Source organism: Ceratosolen solmsi, unplaced genomic scaffold (genome assembly GCF_000503995.2).
Source record: "Ceratosolen solmsi marchali unplaced genomic scaffold, CerSol_1.0 scaffold56, whole genome shotgun sequence".
Taxonomy (NCBI): domain Eukaryota; kingdom Metazoa; phylum Arthropoda; class Insecta; order Hymenoptera; family Agaonidae; genus Ceratosolen; species Ceratosolen solmsi.
Genome location: NW_011948425.1, coordinates 5585963 through 5613699, shown reverse-complemented (window position 1 = coordinate 5613699; position 27737 = coordinate 5585963). Strand labels below are relative to the sequence as shown.

Sequence of the window (27737 nt, the reverse complement as noted above, 5' to 3'; positions counted from 1 at the left end):
TCGTCGAGCCAATTTCAATAATGTCCGATAGAAGGCAAATTCAATTAATTGGAATGCTCGTTAAAAGTATGAAAATGAATTGGAATGAAGGGGCGGGAGAGCGGCGGTATTAGGCTTCGACGTGCTTTCATTACACTCCGACCACTTATTCATTTACAATCTATTATAGTTTCATAATGCTAATGAGGAGAAAAAAATGCCAAGTATGCGCTAAACACTGTTTCTGCAATTCACTTGTAGCGCTCGTAAGCAGCGATGTAAAAGGACGAGATGTTAAGCGACGCGGGAGCCGCGACGGAATTATATCAGTGAGAGTAACAGTGAAGCCCAAGAGAACTCACATCGTAGGAGCGACATGTAACGAAATGCTCATGTCCCCATTCGGAAGCTCAGCGATCCTTCGAGCTCACTGGCCTCGACATTTCATAATACTCTAAGGCTCCGAGGCAACGCGCCTGGCTCGGCTCTATGATCCACCGATTTCCGCGGCCCTTCCCCGCCCATTTTTTTTCTCCCGCTTTCATTAACAGCTGCACTCTCTACCTCGCCTGGTCTTCGGCTCTGCCCCTCTGTCCGCCTATTCTCCTTTGACTTTGGTTTCTTCTACGCTTCATACGGACGTTCTTCGGGCAGGCCACGGCGGAAGGCTCGCGAGAGTCTCAGCGGCCGCGAGAGCACTTTTACTTTCGCCTGTTGGTGAACACCTTTCGTTCCTAGGAAACGCTCCACTAGCTCGCCTCGCTCGCTCTCTCGCTCGCTAACCTTTATAAGGCTAATAAGGACTTTTTGTCTTTAATGCGATGGCACATGACTTACGACTCGACGTTGTCATTGTTATTACGCCCAGGACGAGGAGAGTCGTAGGATGGGTTGGCGGCTCCTATTAAACAGGCCTCGAGTCTTTCAAGACCGTGCCTCGATTATTCGATGAAGCCTTAATGGATTATTCAAGCCAAATTTCGTATTGCCGTATTGCAAAATAATAAACGACTTCTAATGCCTCGTCGTTTAGTGATATGATAATGTTTCACGTAGTTTCTCAGCCTCGTCGTCGGAATTTTAGAAGAATCCGATCGCAGATGTATAGAATTACTAAATCTAATTTACATAACTCGTAAAGATTTGTGTGTTTGCGTGTATGGGAGCGCGCGCGCACGTGTGGCGCACATCGTGATTTAGGCCATTTAGGCGCTTTGGTCGAAAGCGCTTAATAAGTGCTCCGATGGAACTATTTTGGCGCGTTAGTGCACATCGCACACATTACATCGTTATGAAATAATTATCTAATAGACACCCGCTGACTAAGTTAATTTATCGCCTTAATTATTGGGACAAATGCCATTTGCGAAATCACTGTAAGGTCACCTAAAAGAAAAATGAAGACGAAAACTGACAAAAAAAAAAAAAAAAAATTTAATAGCAACCAAATGTCAAGTTTTACGAAATCCAGTAGAACAAGTTGAATGTTTCGCTTTAGCTATAACATTCATCGTTAATTTATTCGTTTTTCATTAATAATATATATATCCTAGATCCGATAATTATGTTTTTTCATCTCTTACACGAGATTAATAGAATTGTGACATTTGCTTATTCGCGTAGGCGATAGGGATATTATTCATTTTATTTATTAGAAAACAATTGTGTCAGGACTGGATTAAAGTTTTACCTGTATCCATTCGAATCCGGTTGTGCACTGAAAACTTTATGAGCATAAGCGAACGACTACCAACACAACGCTAAAGCCGTGATTTAATTATTGTCTTTATTTCAAATTTAATGTCCATTTATTGCGATAATACACTTGTCTCGAGCCAATTAATACCTTAACATTATAAATAATAGTCAATCTTTTTGAATTATCAGTCGAATTGCATCGATTGTATATTATTATTTCTCAATTACCGTTTAGCGAAAATAAAGGAGTTAATTGTACTTTGTATAATCAAGTATTGGCTCGAATCGACGACCAGCTCCCTTTCCTTTTTTTCTTCTTTCTTTCTTTTTTCAACTTCAATTCCTAATACTCATTCTCTGTAATTCTTTTGTAGTCGCTTAAAGAGCGACGTTTTAAAGCCCTGTCCCGATGAATTTTCCTTCAGAAGGGAAAAAAAAAACAAAAAAATCTGTTTTCCATAATTGTTGCCACCAAGATGTGCATGGAACGTAATTATACGAATCGCCTGGAAAAGCCTCGCTAAAGGCTGTATACGCGCGCGCACACACTATTACAAAATACATCAGCGATCTCGTGTATCTATCCAGCATTATTGAGAATGGGAAAAGCTTTGAGGCAGGGAGCGCTAATCATTACGACACCAAAACGAAACCTTGTGCATATTATTTCTGCTAAATGTACCAGTTATTAAGAAAGTAGCCGCTATTTTTACAGCGTATAATATATTTGCACATTGCCGTTTAATAATTCACCATTCCTCTCGCCTCCAATGTCCCTTTACCTTATCCCTCCCACCACATAGAGCGGGACGAGTATGCCACCGCCGCCACCCCACCCACCGACACCTACCAATGCACGTATTAACTATCAGCCATATTCCCATTCCTCTTTACGTTAACATTTACGATGCCGTAGCGCGCAATAATTTTACGCTCTATTCATCGAATTACGCGATAGACAGATCATAAAGAGCATGATCGGCCCATAAATCCGAGGGATTGCCAAAAGATGCGTCCAGCTTTGACTCGTTGGAATCGCTGGGCTCCATGTGCCCGGGTAGCCTCATTTAATGCCGAAAATTCTTCCTGCAACGAGACGCTCCAGTCGGCGGGTCGCATCCTCGATGAAACCATCTCCTGCCGTCCGTGGCGAGGGACGTCGAAGCGCCGCTGTCCCCGATTGCAGAGCCCGAGCATTTTCCTGGCCCCGTTGATACTCGATCGTGCCCAGTGACAAAGACCCGGGGCATCGCGTTCACCGGCGTGGCGCTCGCCCGCTAAAACAACGGAAGAGAGCCGCCGTACGCGCGCCCGAGGTTGCGCGAACTCTCTTACGACACGCGGCCGGGAGCCGTAGCGCAATAATGCCTCCCCCGTCGGCTTCCTTATCCCGCGATGCGATCTTCTCCCGAGCTTTCGTCACCGGGTGGAACGTCGCCGCTCCAGCCCTCGCGTTTCACCCGCTGCCGGTGGGAGCGCACGCCCCGGCGTCCCTCTCCATCGCCGGTCGCCAGTGAGCGCGATACCGCGGCCGCGAGTGAGGGAAAGTGCTGGGCCCGGCCGTGTGCCGATCCCGAGGTATATAAGCCTGGCCCACGGGAAAACTCAGGCAGTCAAGTGGGTTGAGCCACGTTACGAACGCGCGCGAACCTTACGATGAAATTTAAGGTAAGTGCCGCCAGCCAGCACGCGATACGCGCTCCTCGTCCACGTCCTCATCCTCATCGACCTCGTGCTTCGCTTCCTGCTCCGTCTCCTTCACTATCTACCGCTAGCACCACCACCACCATCACCACCATCACCACCACTATCACCAGCACCACCGCTACTACCACCGCCTTCTTCTCCACCTCCTTCTCCTTCTCCTACTCCTTCTTCTTCTCCTCCTTCTCCTTCTCCTTCTCCTTCTACTTCTTCTCCTTCGTCCTCCTCCTCCTCCTCCTCCTCCTCCTCCTCCTCCTAATCCTCCTTCATCACCTCCTACACTCTCGTCCTTATCATCTTCCAACCTCCTCGACTCTTCACTAGTCTCGACTTTGACGTCTCATTCCATCGCATTCTTGGCGAGAAGCGAGCCGAAACGAGCCGCCTCGCATTTCGTCGCTCAGCTTTCTATCTCTTGTCTCGAGAAAGTGGAAACGGAATTGACGGATTTTTACTCGCGTGATACTTATTGCGTAGGGAAATGTCGATTTCACGAGCGCACGATCCACGTCTCCTCCGTCGTTCTAATTTCACATGGTCGCGTTGTGTCCGCTCGTTCGCTTCTTTCACGAGCCGAAATGCCCTGTAACCCGGACGACCTCTTATTGACATTGCAAGGATATTACTTTTTTGTCACGATGCCACCGGGTGTGCGGGTTATTCGGCTTATGCAATCTTAATGGGCAATATTATTATATTTTACGCTCGAACGAACGGAGGTTTGAGGGATAAGGTGACGCTTAAGTATCGTTGCGTAAAGACGGTAATTGTTGAATAACGGTAAGGAAGCTATTAATTTCATTGTCCGTAAAAGTATTTCGACCTGACGTAGATCAGCGTTTGTAGTTTATAGCGTTCGACTAACGATGAACGATGAACGGCGAAGATTATTAAGTCGCACTTATCGGCACATTGTTTAACGGCAAAGTGCAACGGAGAGTGCGATGAAAGTCGTTAGACTGCCTATATAATGAACTCTTAAGCGGGCGGATTGACTAATGGTGCTAAAAATTTGCCTTTCAGATCCTCTTTGTGCTCGTTGCACTGGTGGCGCTGACGCGCTGCGAGGATGCAGCGGAAAGGCAGCCCCAGGAAGCCGATAAGAAGAATGAAAAGCGGGGGCTCGAGCATTCCCTGGGTGACTTTGGACACGAACCCCATGAGCATCAGGAGCACCACGAGCACGTGAAGACCGTGGAAGTGATCAAGAAGGTGCCCGTGCCCGTCGAGCACATAAAGCACGTACCCTACGAGGTGGTCAAGCACGTACCCTACGAAGTCAAGGTCGGCGTGCCACAGCCCTACACAGTCGAGAAGCACGTGCCTTATCCGGTGAAGGTTTTCGTTAAGGTGCCCGTACACGTGCCCCAGCCCTACACCGTCGAGAAGAAGATCCCTTACGAGGTGAAGGTGCCCGTCGACAAGCCCTACGAGGTTAAGGTCTACGTACCACAGCCCTACACCGTCGAGAAACACGTTCCCGTGGAGGTTAAGGTCCCGGTGCCCCAGCCCTACACCGTCGAGAAGCACGTACCGTATCCCGTGAAAGTCAAGGTCCCAGTGCCGCAGCCCTACACCGTCGAGAAGCACGTGCCTTACGAAGTGAAGGTGCCCGTCGACAAGCCCTACCCCGTACCGGTGCCCAAGCCCTATCCCGTAACCGTGGAGAAACCTTACCCGGTTACCGTTGAGAAACGCGTGCCCTACGAGGTCAAGGTACCCGTCGACAAGCCCTACGCAGTCCCGGTTGAGAAGCCCTATCCTGTACACGTGAAGGTGCCAGTACCCAAGCCATACATCGTCCACAAGCCCGTGCCCGTGACCGTCGAGAAGCCGGTCCCTTACCCAGTGAAGGTGCCCGTCGACAAGCCCTACTACATCGAGAAGGAGGTGCCCTATCCCGTTGAGAAAGAGGTACCCTACCCGGTCAAGGTCCCCTACCCAGTTCCCGTCCATGTCAAGGAGCATTATGACGAGCACCAAGATGGCGGACAATTATCTGGCTTCGAGTCCGGCAGCTACGAAGGCTACCATCACTAAGCATCGTGACGTCCTCGAGGCAGACCTTCCGAGCTATCGTCGTCTGCCCATTTATGTTTCTTCAGCTAAAAATCTCATCTTAGTCCTAACTAATTGCAAAAGAGGTTGAGATATATCGAGAGTTTCAACTTTTCTATTCCTCATATCTCTTCTTCCTCTTCTTCTTCTTCTTCTTCTTCTTCTTATTCTTATTCTTCTTCTTCTTCTTCATCTTCATCTTCTTTCGTTTCAATTCGTATCTCCTATGTTTATATCTTTCTCATTAATTTCTCGTTACAAGAAAAGATCGTCTAATTTACGTACGTGAGAGCATAATCTGTAACTCGTGGAATGAGGGAGGGAGGGAAGGCAAAATAGCGGCATTACAAAGAGTAACACTGGCGGCCAAATATTAACGGAAGAATAATATGGAAATAATTTTCAATTATGTAGGAAAATAATTACGAGGCCAATTATGTTACCTTATACCCGGAATCCCATCGCACATAATACTGTCATACGAGTCTCGATAAGATGAAATAAGATTAGTCGAAAACTTGGCAAGTTAATAAAAGAAATTCATAGAAATCGTAGCGAAAGTCTCACATCCGGAGCTATGGACCTTCCAGGAAGCCCACCACCGCCGATCCCGCAAAACAATCGCATTCAATTGAAATAAAGAATAAAAAGAAAATGCCCGCGGAGCTCGCGTTCGCGGACCGAGAAGAAAGTCCTTGGGAGTGCGTATTTACAAGTACAACGATACGATTGAAAAAATTTGCACTTTTTGGTCTCTCTTCGCTGCCACTCTCCTTTCTTTCGATTACTTAAGTAAAGGAGCAATGTCCGACTAATTCGCGACTAAAACTGGCCGTGCCGCGCTCCCGGGTAATGATAATTCATGGTTCAGCCGGTGCATGAAGTGATAGATTGCGCGAATAAAAAGCGACATCGCGCGTGTGCCGTTAGAAATTTTTATCGCCCTCCCCCGATCCCGCGGGGTCACGCCTCTCTCGATCCAACCACTTTGCGCTTGCTTCGACGCCGTGTAAATAAACGTACTGTCGCCGATCGCGTCAGTCTGTAGCAAGGATCTTTATTTACTGAAACGGAATAAATAAGCGAGTGCGTGTGCGAGCGCGTGTGCGTTCGTTCGTACGCGTGGCCGCGGGCAAAACACGACGCCCTCACAACCACTCGCGCGCTCGCACCCACACGCATTCATCCGTGTCTCACACGACGACGCCGCGATCTGTAATTATTATGATTATTATTATTATTATTATTATTATTATTATTATTATTATTATTATTATTATTATTATTAATAATATTATAATTATTGATATTATTATTAATATTATTAGTAATATTATTAGTAATATTATTATTATTATTATTATTATTACGTATGTCCTTGCGATCAAGGCGAATGAAATATACAATAATGAAAACAGAAACAAAACAAAACAAAAAACAAAAAACAAAAAACAAAAAAAAAACTCAAACTTTTGTACCTTGTAGATGTCTCCGTTGTTTTTATACTTATACTTTTTATACGATGTACCAGCAATTTTGTATCGCTTAGGCAGTGTTAACGAAGAGAGGAGACTGCGCTCAGCTGAAAAGCGGCAAAGTGACGCGACGCGACAACGAGTCCGCCAAAAGCGAGTACGCGTACTTTTTGTACTGCTTATGAATAAAAATCATGAAACAACAAAGAATTATTGATTTTCAGAATTTCTTCCCCTTGCTCCATTCACCACCAGTTCCGTTTTTCATTACAAAAGGACGAGGCCCGATATTCTCTATTGCTGTAAAGGCTCTCCGTCTCTCTCTCTCTCTCTCTCTCTCTCTATCTATCTATCTATCTCTCTCTCTATATATATCTCTCTCTCTATCTCTTAATGTAATAGGCTCGATCGCGACTGAACTTTCGGCCATTTCGTAATTAACGCAACGAGTGGGCATAATGAGACGAGCCTCGGGCGTAACAAAAAAAGAGGAGTGGAAAAAAGCACGAGCGCCCGGTTACGGGCTTAAATTCAGTAGCGGCCGGCGCAGCCAGTGGAGCGGCGCGAGTCGATATTTTATCGCCTCGACTGATCAAAGTCACGGCTCCGTGGTCGCGTCCTTGCTCGGCAGGACGAGCGCTTTTCGGCGCGTTTCCCCTAAACCGTGGTTGGACGCGCGCGCTGCTCCGGGACTTTCGCACCGCCTCGGCGAGCGAATCCTAATCGTTACGAGAGCTCAATTAAAGGCTGCTCGATGCGCGTGTCCCAAGAAAGTCGTACTTTCTCCGCCCGCCTCGCGGAGTTTCTAGCCTCGCGCTACGCCGCCATTTCCATCTTCGGTTTCCAGCTGACTCGCGTCTCTTTGCCCTTACTTCAACCCTCTTGCGTCAACTGAACCTCCTGTGCCCTTTAGCCTCCCCGTCCTGCCATTGCCCAACGCAGCCGGCTTATCCGTAATTTTATTTACGACTGCCTAAGCAGTGTCGACGTAATAAGCGTCCGTAGCGGAGCCACGAGAGAATGTCGAGCGTATGTCTGCTGACGCCTTAACATGTAACCCGTGAGAAAAACTGAATTTACTGTACGGCACTGCCGATCGGCTGCTTTTTACGCGGCACCTTTAACATTAATTCCCAACTGCGCCGATTACGGATAATAGGAACGACGTATTACATAAATTATTTTGAGAGTGGCGCAACATTGACGAGTTACGTTGTTGTGTAATTCTGCCAGGTCTATTGAAAGATTGGAAGAGAGGAGATATTTTGATTGGCGCTCGATGTTTGCTACAATGTAAATAATTGCCACGCGCTTTCAACGCAATAAGCAACTTTATCACTTATCAATTTCGAAGGATTTGAGAAAGCTATGAGACTAATCATTCAACAATTTTCCCACCTTACCCACGGTCCACCACCCTATTCTACTATTTTACACGAGTTAACGCTCGTTTTCGATTTGCGCGTTACATTCGTTAGGAGACGTCCCTATTGGACGGCGTTAGACATCGTAAAACAATTGCTCGAATATTTTAAATATCAAGATGTAGCGAGGCAAGGATGCCCTATTATGTGGCCGGTTTCGTCTGGCCTCGTAAAATCTATCTACTGAAAGCGCGAGCCTTACTTTTAGCGCAATTTTACCACGAAGCTTATTGTAATTCCAAATCGAATTATTCGCGGGAGATAAATGAACGACACCGTTGTCGTCACCTGGGCGTACCGTCCCAACTCCACGAATAACGCCCGTCCCATTGAGACTACTTGAATTGGAAAGGCGGTCGGTCGACGTATCGGCGGCAACATTCTGATAATCTCAAGAACGGGCAAACTTGGCCAAATGACCGCTTCTCAGCGGCCTCCCACCGATTGCCAAACAAACGCTTAGGCACTTAATAATGTTTGCAGGGCCGATCGCCAATGGAATTTCCTCGACATACGTCGAGCTTAACGCAATCGCCTCGACGGCGAGTCATGGAAGTCCTCGGGACCGCTCGATCATCCCGTCGAGCGGGCGAATAGTCGAGTTGCACGCTGGTGCTCGCCGCTTTTGTGAAAGTAAAAGGATCGCGACGAATCACGTTATGCGTGAATTATAGTAGGGGCTGCGCATTACCTACGTACACACGCGCTACGTCGGCACTAACTTCCTCCAAGAATAATATCCTGGCTATGTTTCCGCTTTTCTACGCCCGCTCTTACGGCGCTTACACGCCGCTACGTGTAGCCGTGGCACACGCTCTCACATTAATGAGAATGATCGTGATGATGATTAGGGCGTTTGGCATCGAGAATTGCAATTTGTCGATGGCCGGGGGATTATCGTGGGCAGAAAATCGCTCGATCGCTTCTGATGATTAATAAATCCGTAGACCGACAGCGCGGCTAAGGGTGACTTGTTCGAGGGGCATATTTCGAAACTCTTGGATTAACATTCGTTTTATAATTTTTTTTTTTTTTTTTTTAATTAGTCCACGTATAATGCACGGATTTCTAAATGTTTCGACTGACTCAATTGTAAATGGGAATTCAATAGTTTTAAATACTGTGAGAATACGTGATTATGTTAATGCGCATTTTTCATAATGATTTTACGTACTGGTATTCGAAAGGTGATGAGAGGAAAGTTGATTATTGTTCCATTAGAACAGGCGATTACAATTGGAAAAATTCCTTTCAATTTATCTACCGTATGCATAAAGTGCGTTACTCGCAATATGTATCGAATGAGAGAGGCGGAATAATATGGAGCAATTTCCAAAGAGAAAGACTATCACCATCATTAATGCTTCTTGAGAAAAGCTTCGTTAAAAGATATTGTCGTAAAATCCATTCGACTAAAGTGTACGCACGCACGCACGCACGCACGCACGCACGCACGCACGCACGCACGCACGCATGCACGCACATGTATAACCGAGCTATCCTAACCGAAAGATTTGCATTTGCCAGGGAAATCGAAAGATTCCTTCACTTCTCCCACGCGAACTCTCAACAATCATACAATTACCATTGCCGATAAATCCTTAAGTATTATTGCCATTAAATATAGGCCATAGTCGTTATTAAATTATTTTTTCATCATTTTTATTGCTACTTTAGTTGGTTTATTTTCGTTTCTTTCGTCACTCTTTCGATATTTTCCCCTTACATTAAAGCTCGAGTGCGACATTTAACGTTGTTAAAAAAGAAAAAAAGATAGAAAAAAAAGCCCCTTTAAAAAAGTACGTTTACAGCACGTGAGAGCAGGGACTAGTGCTCAAATATATAAAATCACGACTAGGACGAAATCAATAATCTAATAGGAGCGCATGTAACAGTGCGCGGATGTGAATGTGTCGGGGCGCTATCGAGATACGAGCGAGAAACGTTTCAAAGGAACGTACTGGACCACCGCCACGAGCTCAGTTAGATCAGCCTCTCTCAACGGATAATACACAATAAACAATGACATTCTCAAGCAGCTCGGTGTCCGCGCGGCCAAAGGCAAATCCTGCTCCTGCCTGGCACAAGCGTCCGTGCGCGCAAAGACACGTCGAAGCGGGCAAACGCGCAGAAAGAAAGGACACTGGCGCGTTTCATCATCGCAATAATCGTCGTCCTCGTTATTATCGTTATCGGCAGGGCACAGACGAGTGCGTGGCGTGGTCCTTCCGCGCCACTGAATCGCCAGGACGAGTGACTCGCTTATAAGTCAACCTCGTGATGGTTACGCGGTTATTGCGCGTCTCGCTCACGTTGTGCAATGTAGCGCTGGTGACTGCGCGGGATTTGGATTTCGCCGGTCCGACATCACGAATGATTGACTAACTGACTGACTGACTGACTGACTGGCCGTTTAAGGCAGCCGTGGAATTTCCGCCCCAGCGGATTATATGCCCCCGGGGAAATCGCATGCGTCGATGCGGAGATGCACCGAGCCGAGGTGCTTCTAGCTGCTCGAGCAAATCTAACGACGACGGATACGTCGTTTCTCCTTTCCCTCATCCTTCGGCCGTTATCATTGCTCCACCTACCACCACCACCCTCTACTCCTCCTCATAATAATAATAATAATAATAATAATCATCGTCATCGTCAGCGTCATCGTCATCGTCATCGTCATAGTCATCATCCTCGCCCTCCTACTCTACATTTTTCTTCCGTGACTCCCTTGAGTTATTATAGCACGGTCGTAAAGTGACTAAGGTATTCAAAAGTGCGCTGCGCGATTTCTTGCAGACTTAATTACCCGATAATCTTCGAACAATTGCGCGACCTACTCATTTGACAGGCTTCTTAAGCTTCGTCGATTTTGCAACTCTGAATTGCCTTTCGAGACATTGCATCGCCCTCGTCGATTATCTTTAATCGGTCTATATTTCGAATGGATGACTCTTCGGGTGACGAGGTTCGCTGCTCCTTATGCCTGAATATAGGTAAATAAGTCAAAGAATTTGAAAATCTTTAGACGTCCTAATCATTCGTAATCGACTGCTTAGGTATATCAAAGAAAAGAAAAGTCACTCGAAACTTTATCATCGATTGTAAATCAATGATTATACATACGACATCAATTTATTCATATTCGAGTTAACATGCACTACTCGAGCTTATTTATGTATTTATAATAATTATTTCAATAAGATATACATAAAATGATTAATTTTAAAAATAATTTAGCTCTATGAATGAAAATGTTTATAATTCATTTCAAGCTCTGGAAAAGACATTTAAAGTCTGAGTACATTAAAATGTAATATTACACAAAATCACAAATTAACTACTATAAAAGCAAATGGAAAATCACTTATATCATTATATAAGCAAATGGAAAAAATTAAACAATTAATTCATTTCAAAGTGAAAGAGAGAGAGAGAGAGAGAGAGAGAGAGAGAGAGAGAGAGAGACAGAGTGACATTCGAATATAAAAGTTTTTCAGAAAGATAAAAAATCTTGGTGGTTAAAGTTTTTTTTATAATGTTAATGTAATGTTAAAGTACTTAAAGAGCATAATGTAAAAAATTGATAATATTTTTCAGTCTCCATTTAAGGATTAATTATGACTCCGTTACCGTTACCTTTGAGCATCGTCTTGAGTGCAATAGGAAAATTTGTTGTACCATAGAAAGGATTTTCATAACAAGTGCAATTGGCAACAAAAATGCACTGGATTTTACGGTTGGAACTAAAATTGCTGACGCTACTATGTTGTCAATGTAGTAGTAGTAGTAAGCACGACGACCCTAAAGCAAATATGTATTAAATGATTCGACTTATGACAATAGTATGCGAGTGTGCGAGCTGAAAAAGAAAGTATTATATAAAGTTGCGAGTGATATACGGAGCCGATAAAGTGTAGAGAAATGTGAGTGAGGTTGGTGGGGTGACGGGGGAGTGATGAGGAGGACGAAAGAATAGATAGTAGGAAAAAGAGCGAGACGAGACGAGCGGTATCAAGGGGTCGGGCCAAGTTGTTTGGAGTCTCGTTTGGTACAGCTGAAATGACCTATCTCTCTCTCTCTCTCTCTCTCTCTCTCTCTCTCTCTCTCTTTTCAATTCCCATGCCCGCTGTCCCTTACTCTCACTCTCTCACTCTTTCTCTCTCTCTCTCTCTCTCTCTCGTTCTCCCGCTCTTTGGGTATTAGCGCGACTGCAGCAAAGCGAAGGCAATTATCGCAGAGCGAAACTTGAACGTAGCTGTGGCGGCGCGGCAGCCCGAGCGAGTGTCGGCTGTCTGATACGACGGGTCAGGTCCCCTGGGATTCTCAGGATTCGAACGGGACTATCCCACCTCTCATCGTAGTTAATTACAGAGACCTTCTCCGCTCTCCTCCTTTTACTTCAGCACCCACTTCCTCTTCCTTCCCTTTCCCCCTCGGTAGACATGCCGGCATTTACGCTTTGACGCTTGTCCCCATCTCTCTCCTTTACACTCCATCTTTGTTCCACTATCTCTTTATCTGTATATCCCCATCCTCCTCGCCTTTATTGTTTACCATTTCGTTTTATTTCATTAATATAGCATTTATCGTACAATAATGATTCAATTACAGTGTGCCAGATTATTAACAACGAGGATAGTTTAATAAACTAATAATAATGCATTAATGCATTATTAGAAAAATTTAAATAATAATGTATGTGTATAAAAGTGGTAAGAAGATGAAAATTTAACATATCCAAATATTTCAAATAGTTGGGTGCGTTTTCATTGGTTACAGATGAGTCGAGCGATTATCACTTAACATTTCTAATTATTGATCGGCCTTAACCATTGATTCTGGAATTTTAATTGGCTGAATATTACATTTAAAATTACATTTAAGGATCATTTATTTGAGGATCGAATGAAAAAGTCAAGAATCAATAATACCATTGGTTAATTACAAATCACAATCCGTCACGTAACTCTGCTCTATTTAACGAAACGGCGACGGTGCCGCGACAGTAACATTTTCTGTTACTACAATTATATAATTTTTATTTTAACGACACTCAACGATACCCATGACCTAAAAAGCCGCGGTTATTGATTAATTAAACTCTGTTTAGCTAGTCGTTTTTTTTTTTTATTTTATTTTTTTTTATTTTTTTTTATTTTTATTTATTTTTTTTTTATTTATTTTTTTTTATTTATTTATTAATAACAAGAGACAATATATAGCTATAAAAGCAAAGAAACTAGACCTTGAAAAAAATATTCTTTCTTTACAAATATAATTTTCCAAACCAGGTAACTATGTTTCGCTTAATCGTTTTCACGCAAAGGTTGCACATGTACGTATTATTAACTACCTAATCGACTCTCCATTCTCGCAGTAAATAAATAACTATACTTATACAAATTACAGTGACATTAGGCAGAAATAAATATACTGTCGATCTTCGTCTTCCTTGTTCGACTAAACTTAACATTTATTCAACTGCGACTTGGCGATCAATTTAATATTGTAACTTGTTCCGGGTCTCGTTGAAATTTCAAATACATAAAAATACTGATTGGAAATCGAGTATATTTTTCGAAATATTATTATTATTATCATTGATAAATGAACTATATTATACGTATTTATGTATTTCGTAAGAGTAATTACCAATACACACACACACACACACACACACACACACACACACACACATATATATATATAAGTTAAAAGTATCATTCAAAATATTATCACAAATGTTAAAAATGTCGTTTGTTTAATTTTAATCTATAAATTCTATTGCATTATTTTATTATAAAATATTTTTAAATTATCATTGCAAGTTCAATGTTGAAAATGCCTGAGTTTTCAATGAACGAATATTTGAGTTTTATTATTATTGAAAATGAAATAATAATATTAAAGTTTGCCAATCTGAGGCTCTATGAAACAAATTTTATTAAGTCCTTACATATATTGCTTTCTTTTTACATTTTTTTTTTTTTTTTTTTTTTTTTTTTTTTAAATCAATCGTAGAGAAGCAAATTATTATCACTATTATTTAAATAAGACAAAGATTTTCTAATCGTATAATTATATTTGTTATTGCAATTCATCAAGTGATTTCATCAAAAATATCATCACTCGATCGATTAATATTTTTGAATAAAAGTAATAAATTGAATCTTATGTTTAAAATATAACAAACACTTTGCATTATTCTACGATTCTTTGTTTTATTTTATCGATTTTTTTTTTCTCCATTTTCATTGGATTATTATAGGTTTGAAAAATCTTTAGTCGTACGCGAGGAAGCTTTCACTTTGAGGTTCTTGTGACGTAAAAAAGCATAATTTGACGCAATTACTTGGAGCTACCGTTATCATTTTTCCACTAGGAAACATTTGAATACGACGCGCATATTCGCGCTGTTTTAATAGTGTCTGTTGCGCGTGTAATTAAAAACGGAATTGGTTTTTTAATTACGTCAACGTACGCCCTAAGCTCACACTTATTGAAAAATAAACCGGATATTTGTAGGAACGAAATTTATAATTAGTATTCTGCATGTAATAGTACTCGATCGGAGCATTAATCTATACTTTTCATCTAAAAACTTTTAATAATATAGAGACTCGCGGTGATCAATTTCATTGCATATTGTTTTTATGTTTGTTTGCGAATAAATGTTTTCGAGTATTCTAAAATAATCCTAGACAATTCAAAGATTAATCAATTTTATGTAGTCGATAAAATTTTCTCTCATAATCTAGTATCGATAAATAATAATATTAATAAATAAGCGTGGTTCCGCTTCTGTCAATCTGGTAATAGTCACGTAGAATAATATTACATTACGTCTCTGAGCATTGGATAGTTTAATGACTTTAAAAATTGCATTAAAAACTTAAATTGTATAGCCGTAGTAATATTTTTCTATACTTATTCTTATTTTCAGTCTACAATGGAATTAATTTAATCAATATAAACCCACCTTTCTACCAAGGGTCTAATAAAATAATAATAACTCAAATACACTTATGATTCTTTTAATTGAACTTCATTGCGAATAAAACTATGTAGAGCGTAACTTTATTGCTACATACAATGTATTGAAAATAATTTATTATTAAAGGAATGTGTTTTTATCTCCACAGAAACATGAGAAATCCGTAATTACAATACATTTGCAATGTTTGCTTCGACACATTTCAATCCTTCTATGAAATTAACATAAACTACAATCTCTCCTAATTACTAACTTTGACGATATTGTTAAATAAATCTACAATATCAATTACTAAGGATTAAAAACTATGTGCCCTCTAACGTTAACAATTGACCAATGCAGCTAATAAATACATTTACTCGTTAATTTCGTAGGGCCGTTAATATTCAGCATACGAATATATATTTTATAGATATTCTTATGATTAACAATAAATGAACAAACCGAGAGTAATTTACGAGAATAACTTTTAAATGAAAAATACGTATCCTTTGCATTCGATACACAATGTGCCCCTTCATCTAAATGTATAAGTATACTAAGGGTAGCGCGATTCATTCTCAATTCACTTGGTATTTATCTTGAGACGACGAATCGATCGCCCATCCACATCAACATCCGCAGCATCACAAAAACATTCGTTTTCACGTGCCGCATATATAAATGCCAAGACTACTTACACCACGAATCCAACTTAAAATCGCTGGACCTCGCCGACCCTCGCTTTTCGCTCGACTTCCCATCTCCACGTGCAGCATCCTCGATTAGCGAATACATCGAATCGAGCGACGCGAACAGTCTTCTTGGACGTAAGAGTGTATTGCCGTTGGATAATGAATGGGAGGAGCGCCGCGGTTTCGTGGGCGAAATGCCGACGAGCAAATCCATCAAACCAATCAATCAGCATTAAAATAACGAACTAGCGCCTCGCGACTCCTCCTTGCCCGCTCCATGGAAATCCTATCGGCGCCCCGGGCGTTTATCTATTTAAAGCGATTCTCAGTCGCGCTCTCGGCCCCAATCATCGGGTGTCATAGCGATATATCCGGGCGACCGAGGCTGCCTGGGGGCGGCCACCCCCGGGGGAATCCCGGTGAGAGCGAGCGAATCGTGCTGGGATTGAACGCTTGAAAATGGAATAATATCCAATAATCTCGGCGGGCCTGGGCTCTGTGGCGGGCGCTACAGTAAAAAGGAAGGCTTTTATCATGGCATCGCAGAGAAACTAACTGTGTGCGCGCGCGAGCTTGAGAGAGAGAGAGAGAGAGAGAGAGCGAATAAACGAGCGAGCGTGTGAATAAGCGAGCAAGTGAGGAAAAAAGCGAGAGAGCAAATAGGATATATATATATATATAGAGAGAGAGAGAGAGAGATAGATAGAAAGAGGGAGAGAGAGAGAGAGAGAGAAGCGGCGAAATTAATTATTGATTTCGGATACGCGGCGGCTTTTAATCGAGGAGATGACGAGGAGAGGACGGCAACCGCCAACCCGCCCCTACCTTTCCATCCCCGCCTCCTCGTCTCGCGACATCGTGCTTTTTCATCCGGAGACGCAGACGTTTCGCCAGGATGCTCTCGATGCTCTCGTTCTCTCTTTTTTGCGCTTTGTTTGTATTTCGACTCCCACCTTCATGGGAGAAACGCCAGTTTTACGAATATCTTCCGCGCGCGAGCGCAGTCTATTTCCTGTTTTTTAACTTCTCTCGTGAGTGGATTAGGCACAAGTTGAAAGTCGACTTTCATATCAAATTTACATCGGATTTAGAAAGGAAATAATATTGCTTATATAATATGTGTATCTACTTGTCCGTTGCATACGCCATTTTCAGAAATGACGTAGGCCGATCGGGACTCGCATTTTTGAGGTCAACATTTTCAAATTGATCTTTGAAAATTGCAAACGTAATCCTAACGTTGCCTGCGTCATAAAATAAAATTCCCATACACTGTTCTTCGAATTATGACGATCTGTAATCTCGTGTATTATCAACGCAGCGCGATAATATCGCGCAAACTAGACGTACGCCGTACTATTTGTCAAATTTTTGATAAACTGGGACAAAAATATAAAAGTGAAATCTCAGTCTGAATTCCAATGCATAATCTACATAGTAGAGGTACGTTTACGCCATATCTTGCTGCCTGCAAATGCATAATCTTGACATTCAAGAAACAATTGTTAGCTACTAACGTCTAGCTAGACTAGCGACTAGCTCGTATTAACGAATCTAAAAATAAATAAATAAATTTTAAACTATACAAATTCAATCGCGTTTATCCTAATTTACATTTAATAAATGTTACTCAGTCAAATCAATTTCTTATATTCGATTCGACTTTTTTGAACGTTTGTTTAATTTAATTTAGAATATATAAATTTTTAAATAATAATTATTAAATCGTGCTCAGTTCTGGACACATTGGAAAGTTAAAAATCATATGCGTGTACGACAATGTTATTCTACATCAGATTTTCTTGTTACTTTTCAGCTTAAGGCTTTCATGAATAATTTAATTATATGATTAACTGATTAAGCGATAAATGATATTCTATTTCTTAAAAAATTACAGTAATATTAATGATAAAAATATTATCTACACTCTATGAAACTGTCGACACAATTTAAATTAGAATAAATTTTATAGAATAAAAATATAAGCTTATTAATACGTGGTATTTACCAACCTGTTCATCACTTTGAAGTAAAATAATTAAAGTCGTTGTTAATTAAAAAATACAGCGTTAAACATAATAAAGTTCAAAGTTAAGAACATAATGTTTAAAATATATCTTCTTCATATTAAAGGCTAAATATAAAGATCCTACATACAGTTGTTCTTCAATAATATAATTCTTATATGTTAATTGTAGAAAGTAAAAATTCCAATTTTTGCAGTTAAAAACAATTTCACTGTCTTTTTATAAGAAGGATTATTCATTATTTCTTGTTTACTACAAATGTACGTAACTTATTCAATCTCATAAATTACGTGGTACTTTTACTTTCTAATGAAAACTATTTTCTACATTTAATTTTTTGTAATATTAGCAATTACGATACCATCTATTTCCTCTAGCAAATCCTTCTTTAATAATAATTAATTAATTTAATAAAAAATAAATAATTAATTAATTTAATAACAATATATATATATATATATATATATATATATTGTAAATTGTTGCACCTCGTCAAAAAACAAACTTTTCAAAACTAAAGGCATTTAAAGTTCAAATAATTTTTAAAATGTTTATTAAAATCAAATTATAATTATCATGTAAAAGTGACATTTATCAATGATAAATATTTATTATGGATTAACGATAGTTCCATGAAAAGAGTTATAAGACTGAGCAATAATTTATAAATAATGTATATTTGTACAAATGTAATAAAATAATTGATACTTATTTCAACACTTTATCATTTAACTCGTATAAACAATTTTACTCAAATAAGTGTATAAATAAAATTTTAAGCTCGAGAAATGTGACATTTATTACGATATATAATATTTAAGAATTTCTAAATAATTTAGTAAAAATATTACAATGAATTATACGTGAAATATCAGTTTAGACTTATTCAAATAGAAGCTAATAGATGTTCGTTATTACTTAGATGTTTCAATATTAAAATTCTCTTATATAAAATAAAGTATTAACAATACTTTCGATAATTGTACAATATATAGTTATTCAATATCATAAATAAACATTGATTTTCCATCGCTAATACCAGTGATTATTTTCATTTTTAAACTTCAAGTATAAATTAACTTTCTATATTTAAATTTAGGTTTAAAATTTTTTATTATAACACTTATAAATAATAATAATCTTAATTGATAAAATAATAAAAAGCTTGTATAAATGAAGAAAATTAACAACGAGTTAAAGCCTGATTAATTACAAGTAGCTTTTTAATTTAACAACATAAAATATAATTATATTTACTTCAAATTTTATATTACTGTCACACTAATCTTTTAATAGAGTTCATTATTTGTTACTAAAATAAATATTAATGAAATTTTTGGTTAGTTAAAGAATAAGCAAATTTAACGAAATCAAATATATATAATGAAGATTGAATTTATTATTACAATTTTGATTCATGGATATTTTCAAAACATATTAGAATTGTCTTTAAAATACCTAACATCAACATCAATTGAAGTTTACATTGAGAAAGAGTCAAATTTATAATTGCCGTACAGTTAATTTAGAACGTAATAAATACCAATTAAATAAAACCATCTAAAGGAAGCTATGTTCTTCTTATTTTTTCTGATGAAAGTTTATTCAGTTCGTACAGAACAATTTGATTAGAGATTAGTATGTAGTTAGTGAAATAAGTAAAAGGCAAACTATTCAGTGCTGTAATATTTAAGTAATATATAATATGTCAGGCTTAATAATGTTATAGCATAGAGAGAGAGAGAGAGAGAGAGAGAGAGAGAGAGAGAGAGAAAGGTGGTTTGGATATTTAGATTATTTCGCAGTTTGTTGCAATAAAAAAGTGGTTTAATTTTCTTCTTTAATATTTATATGAATTTTAATTCAAATTAATTCAAAAACTTTAATTTAAATAAAATCATCAAAATTACTCTTGCTGATTGTCTAGTTAGTAACAATTTGCTTAATATAAATATGATGTACATTACTATATGTATTGCTTCTAACGAAAGTATTTCATATCCATTTGTTTCTGAACGTAATGCAATAATTTACTAATACAATAACATTTATAAGACTTTTTTATTTGTGCAAAGTAAAATTTTGATATTTAATGTATTGTACTATTTTAAACTATGCATGCTATGGTATCATTTATGGTAGTAAAATAGAAGATATCAAACAATTGCCTTTGTGACAAACTGCTATTATCAATGCGAAGCTTACATAGCTGAAAACTCATATTGCTTTAATTAAATCGCTTAATTAAGATTTTAAATACAAGCAAACTCTGTATTTCTAACATTAACTTGTATTTTAACATATAAATTCATCCTAATATCCTGTAGTTTTTCTGATTAATTAACTAAGCCTCATTAATTAACATAAATAATAACATCATTTCTAATTTATAAAATAATGAGTTATTTAAATTGATTAAAAGGAGGAGCAATGTACGAGCTCCCAAAAGATCTGAGCAAGTCTCCTTAAAAACAAGAATCTAATGACGAATGATAAATAATACGCTTTACTTTGAATTTTGAGACCCGCTGTCGCGTGTAAAGCATAAATGTTGTAATTACGAAAGATATTTTTGTGTTCTTGCTTGATACAATTGGCTCGACCTTCAAGGCCAAAAGGTGATAAAAATGAATGCTCATCAACATCAACTATTTGTCACTTAATATAATTGAAAAAATGCTAAACGAATTTTAATATTATTTAATCAATATTTGTGGATATTCTGTTTGTTGCTAAAAAAAAAAAAAAAAAAAAAAAAAAAAAAAAAAAAAACATAATTATCCAAAAAGTGAAATATTTTTTGCCGAAGTTATTAACGAATGTTGCATAACGTAAGATAAATGAAAAAATATATATTTGTGAATGGTATAAGATTTCGGTATAATTCAACTTATAGTACATTTATTGCAAACTATTGCAGATATGGTTTATTCTTATAAAGCTTTGCAATGTTATGATGTAATTATCAATCAATTTGTACGGTAATTTTTTTTAATTTAGGCGATTATTATTATTTATTGTTAAAGATTTTTACTTATCGGTTACTTAAGTTTTTCATGAAATTATATAATAAATGATCGTCAATAAAGAGTACGAGATAGGGTGATGTTATTGCAATCTCTTTTTTAATTTAAATATTTGCACTAAATTCTGCGTAACTGGTATATAAAAATTATATATGAAAATGATGGAGACTCGCAACTACTTGTTATATAAAAAATAATTAGCTTCGATATTTTTATCATATGTGAGAATTATTTTAGGTTTTATAATACTATATTATGAAAATGCTTTCAATTATGCATTCATAACATTTTTATTTGATTGTTGCGTAAAATAATGGTTGTTGCGTATATTAATTCATCAAAAACTACTTCAAGATGCATGATATTTATAACTGTATATGGTAAAATTAATATTAACGGCGGTTGATATCTGATTATTGAGTAAACTTGAATTTGGTATTAAAATTGTTCTACTTAAAGAAAAAAATATTTAAAACATAAGACTCATATATGGCCCTGTTTTGGGAAAGGTGTTATTTCTAATGTATTCAATGGTTGATGTAATTCTGACAGAATATGATTTAATACTTGTTTCTGACTTTTCTCAAATTTATAACGAAATTGGAATGATAAACAATAACATTTAGTTTAGTAAAATTGAAAAGACTTTTGAGTTTAAAATCAATTTAAATGTTTTTAATTATAAATTTGGTTATAAACTTCAAAATTTGATGCACATTTACTAAAGATCACTCTTATTAATTGATGCATACTGACATGTATATTTGAATAATAAAAATAATAATAAATTAACGTTAAATAGTTGTGAAAAATTAAAATAAAAAAATGATGAATAAATGAAAACTTATTTTTGGAAGTTGTTCAAGGATTTAAGGATTATCTTCAGCTTTTGACAGATACTGATGTTCTAATGGATGGGCGTGAAATATTGGATCGAGACTTCAAGGATACATCTCTGGATTCAGGCAGGTTTCCAATTACCTATATAGGATTATATTAAAATAAGATATTAATAAAAATGTATTGGTAAAGTATTGTATAATGCTAAAATGAAAAATATTAAATAAGTAAATATTATTTAATTACTTTTTACCCATAATACACACTTAAAAAATGAATAATATAAAATAATGTATTGCTTATTGAAACGTAGATAAACAATTATAAGCTCACGAAATAATACAATGATTGCTTTATATTTTTCTATTTCTTTAAGAAAAATTTCATATAAAATAATTGTTTATAATTATTTACTCTTTTTTGAGTGATAGCAATGATTTTCATAAACGGGCTCAACCTTAAGCACATTTATATTGTGAATTAATTAATTTTTAATATTTATGCAATATCCTTAATCACCTCTTGTAATTCTTCCTTTGTGAAAATGTGAAACTTCGTTTCTGGAGTCATAGACATTACTTCAATATTTGTATCGTTAAGTTTCTCTTCCATCACTTGCTTTAATATTTTTAGAGCTGCCTTTGTTGCTTCCTTCAGTGTCATTGACTATAAATACAATTTTGAATTATGATTTTCATAGTAATAGATAATGAATGAAAAATATATGCTTTCATGAAACAGCGTACAATCATGAAATTCCTGCATTTAAAAGGAACAATTCTAAAGTACAATGTAATAATATGAATCTATGGAAATTTGAATCGAATTACACCATCAATTGCACATAATATTCTAAAGATTTTAAATTGTTGTATTTTATGCTCGTTAATTATTTATATATTGAAAACAAAATATAATAAGGATAAGTAAATTATAGGTAAAATGTAGGCGTACCTTATGATAAACCTCTTGAAGCGATTGCTGTGCTCCTTCACTTCCAGATCCAATAGCTTTAGCATCAAATTGAACAAAAGTACCGGAAGGATCCATATGAAATAATTGAGGTCCTTTTTCATCAATGCCAGCAAATAAAAGCGCTACACCAAATGGCCTAGACATGGCACTTCCATCATTATCGCTATCACCAAATTGAATAGCTAAATTCGATACTGCTTGAATCGTAGATTCAACCGACATTTTTTCATTATAAGTAAACCAGTGGTTCTGACATTCTACTCTTGCTCTATCGATCATTGTTCTTGAATCTGCCATAAGACCGGATGATACACAACCAATATGCTTGTCTACTTCGACTATTTTTTCCACCATTGTTGGTTCCATCAAAAACGACGTTGTACGTTTTTCTACAGCTAGAACTACTCCTTCGGATGTACAAATACCAATTGCAGTCCAACCAAGCTTAATAGCCTCCATTGCATATTCGACTTGAAAGAGTCTGCCTTCCGGTGAAAACGTGTTGACACCACGGTCGTACTCTGAGCGCGTTAAAAACATCTGCAAAGCAAGAAATAATTTATTCCTTCATAATAAAATTGAGATGTATAGGATGTGCACTTTTACAAATATTATTAAATTTAAAAGTATATTTAGAGGTTAACTCGGCTTGACTTTTTTATATTCATCTGTAATAAGACGGTCATTAGCTACTAATAAACACGTGCAATTCCGTGCATAAATTAAAAAGTTAAGCTTTTTTAATTGCCATATTACTAAGTATTCGAATCGACGTTAATCTAAAATAAAAGTACTTTACAAGCGACTAAGGTTATCTAAAAATCGTTTTCATAAATCGCTTAAATTTCTCAAGATAAACGTTCCCCCAAGCCGCTTATACATTAATTATGAATTATTTAACCTTTGCGATGAAAAATATCCTTTTCTATGATAAATTCTTTCATAAAGCAGATGCTCCGTGGAAAAACAAACCACTACCGCCTTGCACAAACGCAGAGTCACGACACCGAATGCAGCGCCGCGTGTTCCTAGAATTCAGATTACCGCAAAAGACAGAATTTCTGCATTTCGATAAAGATTACATTTTTGTTGGTTCGACCGGTTGGAAATGGCGTCTGCGCAAGAGAATTCATTGTAAACACAATACAGATTGCACACACCCTTACCGCTGCTTTGGAGAAGACCGGCGGTCCTTACCTTTTTTTATCATAACAATTTGCAATTGTCATTTGTTCTGAAAAGTTTGTTGATTGTTTACGTGATATTGAATCGACACAATTATTCTGTGATAAATTACGTTATATTTTACCCGCTAGGTGAGTTGACTTTGTACCTGGGAAATGATTGATCGAGCGATGTAATAATATTTTGTTACTATGGGGGTATTTCGCTTTTATTGCAGAAGTTATATGGAAAAATAAAGTCGCGATAATGGAGCCAAATAAGATGCTGATTTCCTGCATTGAAGATAAAGATTGGGATGTATTGATGACAATTCTCAAGCCTAAGGACTTTCTCGTCGTTGTGCCAAGGTACAAATGCTTATTTCCCTCTTTTTAATGAAAAACAATAATGTATTATTATTATTATTGTTGTTATTGTTGTTATTGTTATTATTATTATTATTATTATTATTATTATTATTATTATACAAATTTGAAATTTTCTAGAACAATGAGCGATTTCATTAAAGTGCTGAGAGTTGCGGAGCTTTTAGTAAATGAGGATCTCCAGCTTCCCGAAGAGTTAATAAATATTCTCCTAAAATGTTTGGCTAATTCTTGCGTTCATAGTTTTTATCAAAAAACTTATACACCAGAGGGAGACATCTCAAGTTATAAGAATATTTATAAATTCTTATTTGAGGAAGTTTCCAGATTGAACGAACATATACCGTATCCATGTCTTACTTGTTTTCCATACGATAGCATAGTTAGATGGGTTGTTAAGATTATTATAGAGTTGAGCGAGGCTAAAAAGAAATTGAATGACAATCAGAACGACGTCTTAAGATTGAGTCTCCAATTTTTATGTAATTTTTTTACATTTAGTTGTAAAAATTCGTCGGCTGTAGATAGTGTAATAAAATGTATAAGGGATCAAAATTTTATGGACAGAATAATGTAAATCTATATCTATTATTATTAACTGACATATAATTAATTTAGTGTACGGTAATAGTAATGTGACAATTTCATTACAGAAAATTAGTTGGAGATGATAGAGCACCAATCGCAAGAGTAGCTTGCGCCTACGTTCATAATATGGTAAAACAGCATTTGCAACAGTTTTATACGACAATTGATAAAAAACAATTGACCACTGAGCTAATCAAATCGACAATAGCAGATATTAGAGCGGCGTTGGATGCACTTTCGTTATTAGTAAATGAGCCACACTATTTAAAAGAAGTTTACAATGAAATAAGTATTGATGATAAATTGTATTTACTTGATATCATTTTTCAAACAGTTCATTCGGGTCCTTGTAATGAAGGTATTGAAAACCCTACTGGACTTCAAATAGAAGTTATCGAATTTTTATGCGACATATTTAAAAAGAAAAGTGATGCGATTTTCAAATCGGTAGATACAGAAATGAGTGATTTAGATATTACAGAAATTACCATGTTGTTAGATATCATTGGAATTATAACATCCAAGTCAAATAAAGAGCAATGTAAAAGTCTTCAGGATGACACAAGTTTTTTAATTAATTGCCTTTGTAAGAATACAATAAACGTATTTTAAACAACAATTAATTGATTTGAATGTATAATTAATTCTTTCATTTCCAGTTCTTTTAAAAGCCGTTCATTTGTATGGCAAACAATCAAACAATCACTTCACGCCTATACAAAAGTTGAACGATCTTACATTAAATACACAGAATAATTGTTGCAACGAAGCCGAAGATCCAAATAATCATGTTTGCTTTAAAAGCATCGAAGCACATCCTGCCTATCGGTTTAAGGCAAGATTAATAAGAGTAATTGGAAATTTAGTTTATAAACATAAGAAGAATCAAAATTTGGTAAGAAATATTATATAATTTTTAAAAATAATTCATCATTTACGAATCATTAACTATATAATTACGATTCATATAACATTAATATAAAGAGTATGTATAATGGTAGCATATTTTTTATCAACATTTATATTATAAATAAATTATTTTTTAATGTATTAATTATGTTTTAACGATAAATTTATGCTAAACAGAGATTATTATAATATACAGTTAAATTAGTACATTTTCAGTTAATCATAAAGATAATAACATTCTTTTAACACCTGAATAATGTTTAGATAAGGGAAAATGATGGAATTCCACTTTTACTGGATTGTTGCAATATTGATGCAAGAAATCCAAGTATCCTTTTTTGATCACTTTTTGTTATTGTTTTCCCTAGTGCGAGAAAAAATTGATTTTCATAAATATCGTAAGTCTGTACAAACATAGAATATTTATTATTAAATAAACATCTCATTGACATTTCATTTAATATAGTTTAAAATTAAATAAAAATTGATTCCTATATTCTTCTATATAAAAGCTAAATAATTTAATTGATATATTAGCAATATTTCTTAGTTACGATTCATAATTGTAAATCGATTCAATCTATCATTGCACAAAATTTCAGATAATTGAATATTTTAAGAGATCTTATTCTATCATTAATATTAAATAAGCAAATTTGGTTATTTATGCAAATTTTTTGAATGACGCAATATTTAATGGTTGCATATAAAAACGCACGCTTACGTAATTTATTAAAAAATTCTTAATATATAATAATTCTTATAAAATTATGATAATTAAGATTGTACAAAAGGTTGTGCCCCTCTGTGTGCGTATATGTTTAAAATTTTATAAAATATCTAGTCATAGTTATTAAATATGTAATATATATAAAAGGTAAAATATAATATAATTTAATGCAGTTAGTCATAAATCAAAAGATTCGTGATATTTTCATTAACATTTACAAAATAGTGATAACCCAGTGGGCAATTCTCGCAATTAGAAATTTGCTCGAAGATAATCCGGAAAATCAAGAAGTTGTCCATAAGAGTGTTAAAGTTGGAGTTTTCGAGAATTCAGTAGTACGAACACTAGGATTAACACTTCATGGTGAAGGCGAAGAGAATACAATTGGCATTATGCCCTTACCCTCGAAGAATAATTAATATGGCTTAATGCCATTATAATAATGAGATCTATGTAATTTGATTGAATCAAATGTATCTTCCATTAGTAGTGCCAAAATTTAAGATAACGACACACTTCCTCTTTAAGTATGATAGCTAATTTAGCGCTACTTATTTTGTATATCAATTTTTTTTATATTACATAACGATTTATGAGTATCATAGGAGGTGATAAAGTCGTCTCCTGTTTTATCTTCCGTACGTGTGACGTAGATATCTACATTGTGGATGGATCCTTCCGCATGTCCTGTACTTTGAGAATAGATGTCCTTATTGTTGCCTATATAGTATATTATACTTTTGTACCTTTTTTAAACGACAGATAAAATATCCATTTCTATATATTACGCACGTAAAAATAAATAAATATACATATACGTATTTGTGTGTGTGTGTGTGTGTGTGTGTATGTGTGTATGGGTGTGTGCGCGCGCGTGCATGTATATATATGAGCATAATTATGAAATATAAAATCGTATAGAATAAAAATAAAGCTTAAAAAGATAAAATATTGTTAAATCGCTCATTTCAAAGTATAATTGAAATTCCCAACACATCTATTTTCCATCTTTTGCCAGTCCATCATATGTGCGAGAAATTATAACTCCCCTGACATAAAGTATTTAGCGAGTGGAGCTTCCGCCAG

At 36.6% G+C, this 27737-nt stretch overlaps 3 protein-coding genes across 3 annotated transcripts; 2 read left to right on the top strand and 1 right to left on the bottom strand.

Moving 5' to 3' along the window:
• Nucleotides 1-3252: 3252 nt before the first annotated feature.
• Nucleotides 3253-5575, top strand: Vajk4 (chitin-binding protein vajk4). The gene is made up of 2 exons (XM_011500470.1): nt 3253-3345; nt 4405-5575. The coding sequence occupies exons 1-2, from the start codon at nt 3334-3336 to the stop codon at nt 5419-5421; spliced, it is 1029 nt and encodes a 342-aa protein (XP_011498772.1). The 5' UTR covers nt 3253-3333; the 3' UTR covers nt 5422-5575.
• A 16285-nt stretch (nt 5576-21860) lies between these two features.
• On the bottom strand, nt 21861-23899 carry Prosalpha5 (proteasome alpha5 subunit). The gene is made up of 4 exons (XM_011500469.1): nt 23776-23899; nt 22854-23414; nt 22419-22565; nt 21861-22040 (listed from the first exon to the last, which is right to left on the bottom strand). Exons 2-4 carry the CDS (start codon nt 23412-23414, stop codon nt 21942-21944), a joined length of 807 nt encoding a protein of 268 aa, XP_011498771.1. The 5' UTR covers nt 23776-23899; the 3' UTR covers nt 21861-21941.
• Nucleotides 23900-23970: 71 nt separating this feature from the next.
• Nucleotides 23971-27099, top strand: LOC105363043 (ataxin-10). The gene is made up of 7 exons (XM_011500614.1): nt 23971-24190; nt 24277-24406; nt 24545-24967; nt 25078-25598; nt 25672-25907; nt 26186-26249; nt 26877-27099. Exons 2-7 carry the CDS (start codon nt 24306-24308, stop codon nt 27068-27070), a joined length of 1539 nt encoding a protein of 512 aa, XP_011498916.1. The 5' UTR covers nt 23971-24190; nt 24277-24305; the 3' UTR covers nt 27071-27099.
• The last annotated feature ends 638 nt before the right edge of the window (nt 27100-27737 follow it).